This window comes from Girardinichthys multiradiatus, chromosome 14, assembly GCF_021462225.1.
Source record: "Girardinichthys multiradiatus isolate DD_20200921_A chromosome 14, DD_fGirMul_XY1, whole genome shotgun sequence".
Classification (NCBI taxonomy): Eukaryota; Metazoa; Chordata; class Actinopteri; order Cyprinodontiformes; family Goodeidae; genus Girardinichthys; species Girardinichthys multiradiatus.
Window position 1 is genome coordinate 15,618,366 of NC_061807.1, and position 16,386 is coordinate 15,634,751.

Sequence of the window (16,386 nt, forward strand, 5' to 3'; positions counted from 1 at the left end):
GATGTTTATGTCCATCTTGTTGCTGTTTGTGTTTCAGCAGCGGGGAGGGGAGGGGGGTTGGCCATGTGGTACCTGTTGGGTCATGTGACAGTGATGCAGCGCAGGATTACCTGACGGAGGGAAATGATGTCGGCGGTCTGGTCGTTTTCTCACAGAGTCAAAGGGGAGGAGAAATATGTATAACATATATAATATCAGTAAATATCGGCGGCAACAGCAATATTAGATGGGAAATCGACATCGGCCCAACTTTTCAGATCGGTACATCCCTAACGTTAAACATACGTTGGTTTTAAATGTGGGAAACACAGCAAAACATTTCAGAACAAGGACAGAAACGGATGTTTTACCAAGTATTTTTACTGACTGAGGGTGTCCTGCGCAGCAACTTAATCGTACCGATGAGATGTGCTGGTGGTCTGCTGTTGTCCTGTACCTGTTTGATGGCCGTCTCGCCGATCTTGTCCGAGTGTTTGCGGATGCTTTCCAGGAAGTCTCTGAGCTGCGTCATGGCGGTGTCCCGGATGTGCGTCCTCAGTTTGGGGATGTTCTCTGACATGATGGAGCAGAACCGGTACTGACCGGCTCTGGGAAGACACGTGTGTTCCAGCTGCTCTAAAGTCCGTAACGCGGGGTAGTACCTGCGGCAACGAAAAAAAAAGTCAACAGCTTTTATTCTAAACTTCCAGGTAAGACGTAAAATGTCCTGGCAGCCCTAATGCCTGTTTAAGGCTAATTAACCTGTAATACCTGCAGGCGTCTACACTGTCTACCAACAAGCTTTGTCTCAATGCAATAAAACTGCCCGACTACTACCACTAACAGCGTCTTGGCACACAGTCATAAACACACTCTGATGCACCTCAGAGACGTTCAGCAACACAATATCCAACCAAAACACTTCACAACATCTGTGAAACACTCAGTCTGCCTGCTGGCTGACCCCTGCTTGCTCTCTCTGAGAACGGCAGCCACGGGATGAGGAGAAGAAGAAAAACAAAAACAAATGACCAGTTTATGACTGTTTCATAGGTCAGGAGGGCAGACTTTTTACAGCTCACTGGCTCCATCTAGTGTCTGGAAGAAGTAGCAAAACACTTTATTCTAAACCTAGAATGTCTCTTTTAAATACAAGAGGAATCAACATGATTCTGTGTATTGCTGCTGGTATCTAATTTGTCCATTCCTAAATCATTTTGACAGATAACTGACAGAGATAAATGAACATGAAGTTTAAGATATTCTTTTGACTTGGATTGTGATGAGCCAAGGTTAAAATTAATTGGAAAAACATATATATATATATATATATATATATATTCGCATTTATAATCATGCCACTTTTTAAACAAAGACATTGAGAGTTCCTTCCACTTTAACAAGCCCGGACAACCCAAAGCTACGACCCTAAAATAAACCGATCTGGGTTAGATCTCTCTGCCGATACATTTACATTTAAACCATCAGCCATTATATATCAGGCGATGTCTTAGATCAAAATAAAGAACCTGTTTGTTTAAAATAAAGCGTAAGCTTTGAATTATTAGCAATTCTGCCACATAGTTTACATTTTCTTTACTGTCAAGTTGATTTATTTTGTGATCTTTTACTGATGTTATCTTCATATTTTGTACAATTATTATTTACAATGATATTGCGCATCCCCTGCTGAGTTTATTTCAGGGTGCACTGGTGTCCATCTAAAATTTGAAGGAATTAAATATTACTAAAAAATCTTTCCAGACATACCTCTTGGCTCTCATCTGCTCCTGCAGTCGGCTGTACATCTCCAGCACTGATGAAGCCAAAAAGGAGACAAAGCAAAGCTTCAGAAATGTGTTTGAAAACAAGCTGGAAGCATCACCCAAGATTGCCTAGTCAAAGTAAAATAGAAAGATACAGGTACTTCTCAAAATATTAGCATATTGTGATAAAGTTCATTATTTTCCATAATGTCATGATGAAAATTTAACATTCATATATTTTAGATTCATTGCACACTAACTGAAATATTTCAGGTATTTTATTGTCTTAATACGGATGATTTTGGCATACAGCTCATGAAAACCCAAAATTCCTATCTCACAAAATTAGCATATTTCATCCGACCAATTAAAGAAAAGTGTTTTTAATACAAAAAACAGTCAACCTTCAAATAATCATGTACAGTTATGCACTCAATACTTGGTCGGGAATCCTTTTGCAGAAATGACTGCTTCAATGCGGCGTGGCATGGAGGCAATCAGCCTGTGGCACTGCTGAGGTCTTATGGAGGCCCAGGATGCTTCGATAGCGGCCTTTAGCTCATCCAGAGTGTTGGGTCTTGAGTCTCTCAACGTTCTCTTCACAATATCCCACAGATTCTCTATGGGGTTCAGGTCAGGAGAGTTGGCAGGCCAATTGAGCACAGTGATACCATGGTCAGTAAACCATTTACCAGTGGTTTTGGCACTGTGAGCAGGTGCCAGGTCGTGCTGAAAAATGAAATCTTCATCTCCATAAAGCTTTTCAGCAGATGGAAGCATGAAGTGCTCCAAAATCTCCTGATAGCTAGCTGTATTGACCCTGCCCTTGATAAAACACAGTGGACCAACACCAGCAGCTGACACGGCACCCCAGACCATCACTGACTGTGGGTACTTGACACTGGACTTCTGGCATTTTGGCATTTCCTTCTCCCCAGTCTTCCTCCAGACTCTGGCACCTTGATTTCCGAATGACATGCAGAATTTGCTTTCATCCGAAAAAAGTACTTTGGACCACTGAGCAACAGTCCAGTGCTGCTTCTCTGTAGCCCAGGTCAGGCGCTTCTGCCGCTGTTTCTGGTTCAAAAGTGGCTTGACCTGGGGAATGCGGCACCTGTAGCCCATTTCCTGCACACGCCTGTGCACGGTGGCTCTGGATGTTTCTACTCCAGACTCAGTCCACTGCTTCCGCAGGTCCCCCAAGGTCTGGAATCGGCCCTTCTCCACAATCTTCCTCAGGGTCCGGTCACCTCTTCTCGTTGTGCAGCGTTTTCTGCCACACTTTTTCTTTCCCACAGACTTCCCACTGAGGTGCCTTGATACAGCACTCTGGGAACAGCCTATTCGTTCAGAAATTTCTTTCTGTGTCTTACCCTCTTGCTTGAGGGTGTCAATAGTGGCCTTCTGGACAGCAGTCAGGTCGGCAGTCTTACCCATGATTGGGGTTTTGAGTGATGAACCAGGCTGGGAGTTTTAAAGGCCTCAGGAATCTTTTGCAGGTGTTTAGAGTTAACTCGTTGATTCAGATGATTAGGTTCATAGCTCGTTTAGAGACCCTTTTAATGATATGCTAATTTTGTGAGATAGAAATTTTGGGTTTTCATGAGCTGTATGCCAAAATTATCTGTATTAAGACAATAACAGACCTGAAATATTTCAGTTAGTGTGCAATGAATCTAAAATATATGAATGTTAAATTTTCATCATGACATTATGGAAAATAATGAACTTTATCACAATATGCTAATATTTTGAGAAGTACCTGTATATATATTTTTACATTAAAAGAAAGACGAGCGCAGATTTACTACCCTAGTTTGGCATGAAGTAGTTAATACTGGCCTCCCCTGTGAAGTTGTCTGCTTTGTTGCAGCGGTATAATCTCACACGGGAAAATGTGACATTATTTTATCAGCCGGGGGGGAGACAAACAGATTAGGGATTATTATTTTTAAGACTCATTCCCTATAATGGCGCAATTGTTAGTTTCCCCAACTATCACTATGAAATAAATGTAACCATTACCTTTTTTTAAATAATTTATCAGCATGTCCAGGAAATTCTTATTATTGATCCACGACTTACTGTTTCCCTGGAGTATAAATGTGACACAGAGGCCGCTCTTCAAAATAGGAAAGACATAACCACATGTGGTTTAGGTAGGGTGAATGTGTTGATCGTCGACACGTCTAACGAGCAATAATTAAAAAAGGCAGCTCATCCCGCCACCAGGCACAGAGGAGGGGGACGTAAGGGAGGTAAGCAATAATAAATCCCACACAACACATGCACACTGTTGAGTAAGGTGGAGGAAACGTGATGCTGTGGGCTCGTTTCTTTCCCAAAGGCCCGCCGGAAAAGTCCATCACATAATGAACTCATTGAAATACCAGGTCATTTTAAATACAAAGTAGGTGGGCTCTGCTAGAAAACTGAAAATGGCCCAACATCATTGGTGCCTACAGCAACACAACAATCATCGCGTAGAATAGAACAGAAATATCCTCAATCGTCCCAGTTCAGTGGGGAAATTCAGGTGAACCAGCAGCAAAGTGAAAGGCAAATGGAAGCAGGCAGGTGCAAACAGCAGTAAAAATATCAAAACAAAACAGAAGAATAAGAGACTCTAGAGCAGGAGCAGAAGAAACACTGTACAGTTATTAAAAGACAGCATATTCAGATAAATGTTCAACTGAAAAGGGTGACTGAAACAAATGTGCATATTTAACTGTGCAAAAAGCAACACTAATTATAGGAAAAGGAAAAACTGGGCCAACAGCAGCAGGGATGTAAATATTTATTGATTCTGTTGGGAGCAGCGGTGGTTATAAGTCTAACAGCTGCTGGGAGTAGGGACCTGTGATAAAGCTCCTCTCTGCACCTAGGATGCAGCGGTCTGTCACTGGAGGAGCTCTCCAGTTCTACAACAGCTCCATGCAAGGCGTTGGACACATTGTCCAACAGTAATGTTATTTTTGCATCTTTAATTTAAGGCCTAATAGACATCATTACAAGGGGTAATCAGTTCCTTTAGGGGGCGCTGTTTCATATCATTCAAGTTCATTTTGAAAACAACATCAGATTGGTTTCTTTAAATCGGACCACATATGCAGATTTTATTGGTCAGATCCAAAAGGTGCCTCCTCTGCATTTAAACTAAACATGGAACCTTGTTCATGGTCACTGTAGCTAGGAGAGGTGCTGTTGGCTGGTTTGGTCACGGCTGAATTCAGCTGGTTGATTCTGTCTCTAAAGATCAGCGTGACTCTAAAATCTCAGCTAGAGAACTGGCCCCTGGATCAGTACCGTCTGATAAATCTGACCCATTGTGTTCTGCGTTACCTGGCAGGCAGTGACTCAGCTTGTCTACGGTGGTAGCAATGTTCCTCTGCTGCACTCGGCACTGTTTCAGCTCCTCCATGGAACTGATGAGCTGTGAGGAGAAGGAATAGAGTTGGAGAGCTCCACCGAACGTCTGAAGAGCAGAGATCTTTATAAAGCCACACCTACCACTTTGCCATCTTCCTGAAGACGTAGGTTGGTTTCAGTCACCTGACTCTGAAAGATAAAAACAAGTTAAAGGTGTCCTCTCTGGTTTCTCTCCATCCATCTGAGCTGCCTTCTGCTCTCTCACCTTCAGCTTCTGGGCCTCTCCTCGAACTTTGAGCAGCTCTGTAATGGAGTCGACGAAACCCTGGAAGTGATGGTTGCACATCTTCTCGATCTCTCTGTCATGGTTCCTGATCCGGCCGTCAAGCTTTTCCATGAAGAGGCCATGTTCCTGACCATCGTACACCGACCTGGATTAGATAAATTAATCGGCGGTATTAACACAGGTTCCAGCTCAGGTGGTTAAAGTCAAACTACAAGAAAACTCCAACAATTAAAGAGATAATTTTAAATTAAAAAAATTCAGGAAAATGATGAACATTAAAGGTTGGTGAAGTAAAACATAAAATGCTTAAATGAGCTGAAAATAGATTAGAACACAAAGAAAACAATGAACCAGCTGCACTGTCCGCAACTGTTCACTAGGGGGCAGTATAGGCATATCATTTACACCAACCCACAGCTGGGAGAGGCGGTGTTATTTTACAGAAACCAACAGAACCAGCTCTCCCTGAGGGATGGTAAATTAAAACTGTAGTTCAGACAAAGATCCAGAGCCAGGTTCTCCTGCTGAATTAATCTGGACACAAAGGCCATTTTTGGAAGCTGATACATTTTGTGGAGCTGAAACCTAAAGATATAAGGAACTCTTCACTTGAAATCAGCCAATAAGGGGGTCATTTATTTCTGTAAACCTGGAGTCATTTTTAAAGTTTGATTTTCACCAGAATATCTTCAGTCTGTTCACACACACAGCGCATATTGTTAACAGATTATTAATAAAATAAAACCAGAAAATTCCTGAAGGAAGCTTAATGTTGCCTGTATGTAATAAACATGTAATAAAATGTGGTTCACCTGCATAAATAAAGATAAAATAAACATATTAACCAGCATCATAATTCCATTTTCATTTGAGAGAGTGAGACTACCCGTGAGTCTTATTTGGACCGACCAACTCAATCAAATTCAGCTCTGGTTTAGACCAGCAAGGAGTTCAAGACCTACTTAAGTAAAAATCTGAACTATGACATAAAAAAAAGACTTTCACTTTGAAAATTATGTGTAAGATTTATTTTGAAAATAAGACAGAATAAGACTCTTTTCAAAAAAGTCAAAGCTTTATTTTGAAAAGCTCAACATATAAATGGTAAATGGCCTGCACTTGTAGACGTTTTACACTACAGTCAGTCATCCACCCATTCACACACTGACAGGGATAAGCTACATTTTAGCCACAGCTGCCTGGACCAGACTGACAGAAGTAAAGCTGCCACACAATCGGCAACAAACACCAAAATCAGGTGGCTTTCTTGGCATATCGGCCGTCCTCTATTCCTCATATCTACGTCTTTGAACTGTGATCATTTTCCCTGATAAAGACAAAAAAAAACGACACATAGCAACAACCTGAAAAGCTGGATTGTTTAGTCCTTTTAAAAGATTTTTTAAAATAAGACACTGCAACAACCTGAGAAGCCATAAGCTAATTGTCATTTAGTTCTCTTGATAAAAATAGCTTTTAAAATATGGAGGAATTTGTCCTGCTGCAGTGTTTTAACGTTTTGGGGGAAATTTGAAGCATAAAAAGAGGATGCACTTGCACACGGAACCGATATGTTGGGTTTTTTCCCTCCAATTGTTGGCTTCAAATAACTGAAAATCTAACGGATACAAAATGATCCAAAAAGCAAACAAGCTCCTGCTTTTCAGGACCTAGTGTCAGTAAGGAGACGTTTCTGTGTCTTTAATCGACAAAAAATGTGAGGAAACCCAGCAGTGCTTAGTTTTCTATTCACTAGCTGAGCCTGGTTTCTTTCCTTTATAGCTTCCATTATTATCAGCTTTGTGGCTGGAAAGAAATTATGGAGCCTACGAGCCACAGAATAGCATAAAAACTGATTTCTGGGTTTAACATAAAATGTTCTGATGTTTTATCAAGTGTTCACATTCAGGTTCAAAAATGGAAAATCCTAAAAGGGACCAGAGTGAGTGGAAAAATCCTTCAATTTTAGGGATCATGGCTCTTCCTGTGGTCCTTCCCGTTCTGGAACAACACACACACACATACACACCTGTGTGCAGCCACAACCCCCTCACCCTTCCTCCTGGCGACCAGGAAATGCCCGACTTGTACAATGGAGAGCAGGTCTGACGCCACAGAGGAGCTTTCTTTAGACACAAACAAACAGGAGCCAATAGAGGGATGATCTCATGGACTTTCACAGAGTTGCGTTTAAATTCAGACTTAACAAGAACTTCTTCCAGATTTAGAATCAGTAAAACAATGAACAAAATCTAATTTAAGAAATATTTCACTGACCAAAGTCTACCAAATCTCTGAGATAACCTTAAATGTTTACAGGCAAATCTGAAACACGGTCACATCAAGATTTCATTTTGTACCCGTAAGGTTTTCACTGCGGTGGTTATTCCAGTCCTTTCAATCCCAACCAGAAATGAGGTGAGGGATAAAGTTGTGGAAAAGTTTAAAGCAGGGTCAGGGTCGGTCAGCAGGGATGGGAAAAGGGACAGGGCTCAGAAATGAGAGGGAGATGGACGGAGCTACATATAGGACAGACCTGTAAAAATAAACCTGTTTAGAGGCTGCAAAAGACCTGAGACTGTGGTGGAGGTTTACCATCCAGCAGGTTAGCTCACCAGCCAATCTGACTGACCTCCAGCCGTTATGGTTCCGTTAAATATGGTTCTAAAGAGTACTGACACTGGGTGGCACACCACACTTTTCAGATTTTTATTTGTAAAAAAAACAAACAAACATTGAAATACAAAATTAACCTCTGACCTGACAAACATGAAAAGTCAGGTCACATCTGATAACAGGAAACCACCACAATCAAACTAACTTTTTAACATTACAATCACCACCGATTAAACTGATTGGAGGATATTTTTCCTCAAATGACTTTATAAGGAGAAAAAACTGGAAGTAGAAGAAAATTAATTTCCATTTTGAATCTCACTCGGCGGTTGCAGCATGCTTCTGCACGGTCCAAGCAGAACCAGATCAGATTTTGAGGTGGGCCTGTTGTATGCACTTCACTCAGCTAGCTGACTTCTGCTCGGGCCGTGGCCGTTAACAGAGAAGGCTGAAGGCATCGAGACGAAGCTCTCCGGATCAGTACAGGGCCGAGAGGGAACCAATGGAGCGCTACGAGCTGGAGGACGTGTGAAGGTGAGCTAACGCTACCCAATGCTAGCTTCCTATAGCGGTCATATACACAATAAGCCCAGCATATAACGATTTAACAGGTGAAAATATAACTTACTTATAATAATACGCTGTGACTAGTGACGCCGTGCACCACCCAATGAGTGATTGACAGTCTTCTGACGTCGGCTCGGTTGGAACCGCAAGCTAGCAGGGACTAAAAATAGTAACACCTAAACAGTGGGTTGAGCCGTGGCGAACCACCCTGAGTAGGTACTAGTGGAAAAGGGCCATAAGAACCAGACATTTGTATGTTCGCCATGCAGCGTCAGCTAAGTTTGATGTTAAGACGTGTCCAGCTGGTTGTCCTAAACGTTTTTCACAGAATGTTAAACATAAACATCAAACCTGATTATGGAAGGTGATTCCCTGCTGTTTAAAACATTTATTCTGTCAGCTGAAACAGTTCATGACCCAGCAGTGTGTCCCCAATGTCCTCGTCTCTCTTCTCATGTCCTGAGATTCGTCCGTTGTTGACAAACCCAACCAACACATGAAAATGGCGCCTAAAAATACACACATAATATGTTACGTGACCCCCGATCTCTGTCTCTATAACTGAAAGTTTTGACCCGGCTTGGGTGTCAGGAGGGAAATATTCCCCCTGGCTGTACAAGACTGATTTAGGTACGTTTGCAACAGATAAACAGAGAGATGGAGAGAAACAGAAAATAACTGTTAAATTCGGCTGCGACTATACTGATTAAAGCAATCCATTGTTTTCTTGCTGTTATTGAAAGAAAATCATGTCTGGCTGCCAACAGACGTTCATTTGCACCGCTAATGTGCGAGTAAAGCATCCAAGGATCTTATCTCTGGCTGCTCAACAGCTGACTAAACAGACTCTTAACCCACTTAGGAGATCACCAGCGGCTGGGTGTGAAAGAGCGTCAGAGCGGCTCATGACTCAGCAGGGTGTGCTGGAGCTAACAAGGTTGCGACAAGTAGTTTCTTCTCATGTGAAAGACCTCTGCAGCTGGAACGAGTATTTAAAACGGATCCACGGTTTCAGGCTGAGGAAAAACTGGATTTCAGACCTCAACTAAAATGTCTTGGTTACCAAAACACTTAAAACTGGTGTTAGCTGCTGGCTTCAACATTAGCGCTGTTTTAAAGCACACTCTAGAGGACATGTATGAACCTGAGGGACTACAGTAACCAACCACCAGCCAGCCAGAAATAAACATTACTCATGCCCATACAGGAAAAAACCACAAAACAAGCTGAAACGTACTGCCTCAACCAGCTGGCCTCCGCTAATAACTGGGTGGAGCTCCACACCAACACACGTCTGCTGCCGGCTCCCACTGAACCCAGTTCCACACACTGATCAGAAAAGGTCCTGATAGGACACAAACCAGAGGCAGGGAGAGAAGCCAAGAATAGCACCCGAGTAAGATGAAATAATGTTACTCAAGCAGAAGGAAACAACGATTGAGGTGAGAGTGAAAAAGGAAAGGCTGCTCAAGCATTGATTAACTGATGGTCATGTTGGATTTCTATAGTAATGATGGGATCAGACACAAAAATATAAAAACAATGCGCAAATTCTGGGATTTTCAAATAATAATACATGAGTAAAACAAAGAACATCTTTACTAAATAAAACTGTAATAATTTTCAACTCTCGCTTTTTCACAGCATAAACCCCTAAAAACCAATATCTTCAAACATTTGAATGGTGAAAATTACATTAGAACAAAGCAACTAGTGTACAAAAAGTGTCACTTCAAGCTCAGTGTTCAAGTTGGGTCTGTTTTTGCATATTTAGGTAAAATTTGCTTCTTTTCACTCAGTGAAGAAACCAGAAAGCATAGAAAAGTCAAAAAGCTGAGTGAATTACATTTGCCATTTATCTGTGTGTTTCAGGAGGGAGAGGGGAGGGTCACTGCCGGTGCCACCGCTCCGACGGTGAACGCCCCACCCTAAATGAAAATTACAGAGCTACCTGGGTGGCGGATAAAAGGTTTCCGTCTGCGATTCAACTCGAGAACCTCACTGACCAGTAGCCCGTCGATGAGTGTTTGTAACCTGAGGGAGTCCTGCTAGTGTCAGGGAGGAATTCAGCAGCCAGCCTCGACTTGCTCGCTGCTGCTACTTCAGGGCACCACAACCCCACAGAGAAGAGCACTACAGCAGGGAAACGGGTCCTGAAGAAGGATTGGTACTGACGTTCCCATTCACTCTATATATGTCCTAATGCATCGCTGCTAGATTCAATCTGAGCACATCGAATGATGTCCCTGCAGAACTTGTTCGCCGTTTAGACGACACTTCTGCCTTTTGCTTGTAGAGCGGCTGCAAGCTGGTAAAAGCCACACACCATCAGAGGACATGAATAAGAAATTAAGGAGCCCAGTGCTGTTAATGACGCTACAGATGCTGATAAGACTCACCAACCAGTGAACTCCAGAGTAGAGGAGCCATGGTTCAAACTATTGAAATTGTCACCATTTATGCGTCAAAGAACAAGTTTCTATGTAAACCCAATAAAAGGGCATCAAAAGTCACGTCACATATTTTAGATGGGATGAGCAGAGCGACGCTGGTAGTTTCACCAGTTATGGATCTTTTGACGTGGAGGATATTTCAACCCCCCCGTCACCAGAGTTTAAGGGAGGCTTAATGGAGCCCAGTGGGCCTGAGCCTCAGTCCGAACCGCCGCCTCAAGGTGCTGACTTAGTGACGCCTGAAGCTGGCGATGCCGAGGCAGTGGAGGACAGAACGGGTCCAGTTCCTGAGTGGTAAAGTGATGTTAGCAGCATCATTGCCAACATGGGCTAACATTCAAAGCAGCAACAAACGTTCAGAAGGTTTATATTTACATGTAGATTTAGAATTGCTCAAGTAAATTACATGATTGAAGGTATAAATCATAAAACACTACGATTAACGCTCGCAGGTACAACTCCTGACTCGCTACAGGGGCGTGTCTGAGTGACACGGTTTTCTACCCGAACCAGGGCTGTGACGCAAACATGTACCAACCTGTACCGTTTCAACCAATAGGAAAATTCAACTGCAGTAGCCTTTGTTCAACCCAAAGAGGGCAGCACTAAGACGGTTTTCAGACAAATATTGCAGAATATACATAAAAATGTGAAAAAGTGCACATTAACATAGATGGTGCCGTTAATGCCCAATTTATACAGTTTATCTGCAAAACGAAAAGTTAATTTGGGATTTAGTACCTCTAATTATACGCTGCTAATTAACACAGTGCCATACAAAGGTATGCATACCTGCAGAACTTTTCCACTATTTTCAGGTTACTGTAAATTTTTTACATTTTCCACTCTTGCAGATCTGTTAGTTTTTCAGTTAAACTGTGCAGCATAAATTTCACATTAAATTTGGAAAAGGCTGTGGTCTTATTCTTCTATATGACAAAAGAGGCCTTTTATTAGGGGTGTGTAAACGTTTCACATCCACTTTAGCAAACATGTTAAAGAAGGTGGTCTGGACTGCTTGCACAATGCTGTATCTGGGAGAAAATTAAAACCACGATAACACCATCCCCACAGTGAAACAGCGGTGGAGGCATAATGCTGTGGGGAAGGTGGGCGGAGCTCCACCTTCCAGCAGGAAGCAGCCAGAACTACCGTTTGCTTTTATGGACAAATGACAACTCAGTCCTATATTGACCACCAGCTGGCTGTTGGATAACTTCAACACTCTTATTTGGCCTGAAAAATCCACATCTAGAGAATGTTTATGTAGCATCACACGAGTTCAAAACCACCTAGAGGTTCTACGATCCGATAGTTGAGGACGGGTTTCTGCAGTCCAAAAGAAGCTGCTGATTAACTTCCTCTGCTGAGAACCGATCAAACAATTTCTCACAGCTTCTGGATCTGATGACCATAAAGACCGATAAAGATCACCAACTAACCCTGTTAAGGTTGGTGGGGAACTGAACCAGAAACCAGCAGTAAAATAATAGAGAAAACCCAGCTTGTAGCTAATGAAACTAATTCATCGTTTCCTTGTGCCACTGTGGGCTGATAAACATCTGATATGTGTGGTGTTTGCACCAACATCTCCACTGGTTATGCGGATCAATTTTAACCATGAACAGACATTTTTTATTTCTCTAGAAAGATTCAACAAGAAAGAAAAGGTGAAACTATTTCAAGAATCTAACTTGGTCACAAAGACGGTTTAACTGGTAAAGCCAGACATCAAATGTGTAGGTCCAAATATAAACTGATCCACAACACTTCATGTAGGTGAGTGTGTACAGCAACGCGACTGGGACGGAGAGAGCGAGGCTGGAAAAGATGAAACATCAAGAGGAATCATACAGCAGCTGTCAGCGTGTCTGAGTCACCCAGCGGGGTCCTGAACTGCTCCCAGTCAGAGGAATGTGGCAGCCAGAGGTGCTGCACGAGGTTGTCAAGTTGTGTTAGAGCCTGGATGTATTTTCAGAGTGCTGTAAACGGGCTCACTGCCACAGCTTGATGAAACCCCCAGTCTGAACCCCTGCTGAAGGCAATCTGAGAACAGTGCTTTATAGAATATCTGAAATAATGCCACAAAAATGTCAGACCTGACAGACAGACAGACAGACAGATGGACGAGTGGATGGATGGACTAATGGTTGCACGGACATCCCCATTCACAGACAACCAGATGGACACGTGAATAGATTGATAGGTGGACGGACAAACGGATGGAGGGGTGGGAAGCTGGGCAGGTGGAGGGGTGTCCAGATGGTTGGATTAACGGATGGACACGTTGGTCCTAGAAAGACTCCTGTTGGCCCACCTGGGTAAGCAAACAATAAACTATCAGGACCCCCTTCAGTTTGCTTATCGCTGTGGAGTTGGAGTTGAAGATGCCATCATACACCTGCTTCAACAAACCCACTGTCATCTGGACAAAGCCAGCAGCCCATGATGATCATGTTCTTTGATTTCTCCAGTGCCTTTAATACAATTCAACCTGATCTGCTTTGTCAGAAACTCCAGAAGACTCAGGTGGAGGCCTCAACAATCTCCTGGATCAAAGACTACCTGACAAACAGACCACAGTTTGTGAGACTGAAGGGTTATGAGTCTAACCAGGTAGTCAGCAGCACAGGAGCACCACAGGGGACTGTACTCTCACCATTCCTTTTCACTCTGTACACCTCAGACTTCCAGTACAAGACAGACTCCTGTCATCTGCAGAAATACTCAGATGATTCTGCAGTCGTGGGGTGGATCAGAGATGGACAAGAAGCTGAGTACAGGAAGGTGGTGGACCGCTTTGTGGCATGGTGTAGAAACAATCATCTCATTTTGAACGTGACTAAAACAAAGGAGATGATTGTAGATTTTAAGAGAAACAAGAATAAGTCAAAAACTATTTCTATCATGGGAGAAGAAGTGGAGATGGTGCAGGAGTATGAATACCTCGGTGTTCACCTGGACAACAGACTAGAGTGGAGATGCAACTGTGAAGCCATCTACAAGAAGGGACAGAGCAGACTGTACTTCTTGAGGAAGCTTAGGTCCTTCAGTGTTTGCAGCAAGATGCTGCATATCTTCTATAAGTCTGTTGTGGAAAGTGTGATCTCTTCTACCATTATCTGCTGGGGAAGCAGCATCAGAGCCAGGGACTTAAAAAAGCTCAACAAGCTGATAAAGAAGGCTGGCTCTGTTCTGGGGACTCCTCTGGAACCTCTGGAGATCATTGTGGAAAGACGGATTCTTCATAAAATGAAGAACATTATGGAGAACTCTGAGCATCCTCTTCATGAGACTGTCCTACAACAACAGTGTCTTCAGTCAGAGGCTTCTTCAGATCTGCTGTAAGACGGAGCTACAGGAGATCCTTCCTGCCCACAGCCATCAGCATCTACAACGGCTCTTTGAAGAAACCTTCATAATGAGCTACAACAACATTTAATTTCCCTTTGGGATTAATAAAGTATTTTGAATTGAATTGAATTGATGAATATCTGAATGGAGAACTAAACAGACAGATTGATGGATGTAAAGATGAACACCTGCATATTTAAAAACCACCATCCTGATAGAAGCAATCTATATTTACAAATTCTGGGAGAGGGAATAAGGTGCACATATTTAGCCATTTTCTATTCTTTTTCTATATTTAACCAGACCTAAAACAATACCTATATCACATCCCAAACTTAGGCTACACACACAATATCACTGTATGCTATATCAATATTGTAATGAACTGCTCAGACTGCAATAAGCACTGGCTAATTATACAAGTATGGTGCATCCAGGTTCTCTGCAGCAGTTTTATGAGGGCAAGAAGTCTGCTTTGGGACCGATTCCACAAGTTAAAACAATAAATAATTAGTTAGCTAGCCTGGGTAAGATGTCAACTGCTCATAACCGCTCAACAGAATCCCGCTAAACAAAACTTGGAGCTACACTGCTAATGCTCCACGCGTTTGAATAGAGTCGACATGTGGATTCTGACTGGGGCCAATAAGAAACCAGAACGAACAGTTGGAACGTGTGACGTTTTAGGACAACATACTAGAAATAACCAACCATCTGGGAGAATAAATGAATTTCCATAACAAAAACATTTCTGTGCACAACTTATCGGAAAAACTGCCTCAACACGGAAAAAAATATCTTATTAATTAGGTTGGAAAAGAAAAATGAGCGGCATGTTATAACAGGAAAAACACACAGACTCCTTTGATAAGGCTTCAATAGCCCAGTTCCTCAGCTGCATTTCCTCTTTTCATTCACTGCTCATTTCCTCTCGGGACAATCCGAGCAAACACTGCTGGCCAAGTGCACCATCCTCCAGGGTAGTAGGTTTTCATGTCACAAGAAGACCCTAACATAAAAATGAACTGCATCTCTAATTTTTTACAGATTTCACTCAAAAGTGCCCTGAGAAGCTTGAAGCGCTCTTTGATTTGAGGGCCTGTCAGTTACAATGCAAGGAAAAGGGATTAATATCCCTCTTCATTTTCTACATTTTGTCACGGTATCACCACAAACTTCAATGGATTTCATTTGGATTTTGTGTAACAGACCAAACCAAACTAATGCATGAATGTGGAGTGGAAGTAAAAGACTAAAATGTTTTCAAAACGTATGCAAGTATCTACTTCAGCACCTCTAAATATAGTCCTGCCTTCAGAGAACATCGAATCAACAAACAGCGTCATGAAGACCGAGGAACACATCAGACAGATCCGACATTTAAAGCAGGGTTAGGTTATCCAACGATATCCCAAGCTGTGAACGTCTCATGGAAAAATTTTGCCACACATGCAAACTATTGACCTAAACTGACAAGCAGGACAAGGGGAGCATTAAATCAGAGAAGCAGCCAGGAGGCCCAGGGTAACTCTGGGGGAGCTGCAATAATCCACACCTCAGGTGAGTGAATCCGTCAACAGGACAGCTACTAGCTGTGCACACCACAAATCTGACCTTTAAGGGACCCGGCATGTGGCGTAGTGGTAGAGAGCACAATCCACATACAGGAGCCCGAGTCCTGGACGCAGCCAACCCGGGTTCAAGTCCCGACCCGGAGACCTATCCTGCATGTCTTTCCCTCTCAATCCACCCCACTTCCTGGCTGTCTGTCTACTTTGAAAAAGTAACAAAAATAAAGGCCACCACTGAAGCAAAAACTAAATAAAAATCTGACCTTTAAGAGAGACTGAAAAAAAAGAAAATAATTTTGAAAAACATACAGCCTGTAGTTTGCCACAAGTTATAAAGGTGAGACAGCAACATGCAGAAGAAGCCGGCCGACATGCACAACGCTGTGGGTGGCAAAAAACTAACACAGGACAACAACTTGAACCCA

General features: G+C 42.6%; 1 protein-coding gene across 5 annotated transcripts in view; it reads right to left on the reverse strand.

Moving 5' to 3' along the window:
- exoc6b (exocyst complex component 6B) overlaps positions 1-16,386 on the reverse strand; it is a 117,333-nt gene that overhangs the window by 99,515 nt on the left and 1,432 nt on the right. For all 5 annotated transcript variants that reach the window (XM_047384935.1, XM_047384937.1, XM_047384936.1 and 2 more), the window contains exons 2-6: positions 5,380-5,545; positions 5,256-5,303; positions 5,088-5,178; positions 1,750-1,795; positions 437-641 (exon numbers count right to left, since the gene is read on the reverse strand). In XM_047384935.1, coding sequence (XP_047240891.1) covers positions 437-641; positions 1,750-1,795; positions 5,088-5,178; positions 5,256-5,303; positions 5,380-5,545 — 556 coding nt within the window. The remainder of the gene's footprint in view (positions 1-436; positions 642-1,749; positions 1,796-5,087; positions 5,179-5,255; positions 5,304-5,379; positions 5,546-16,386) is intronic.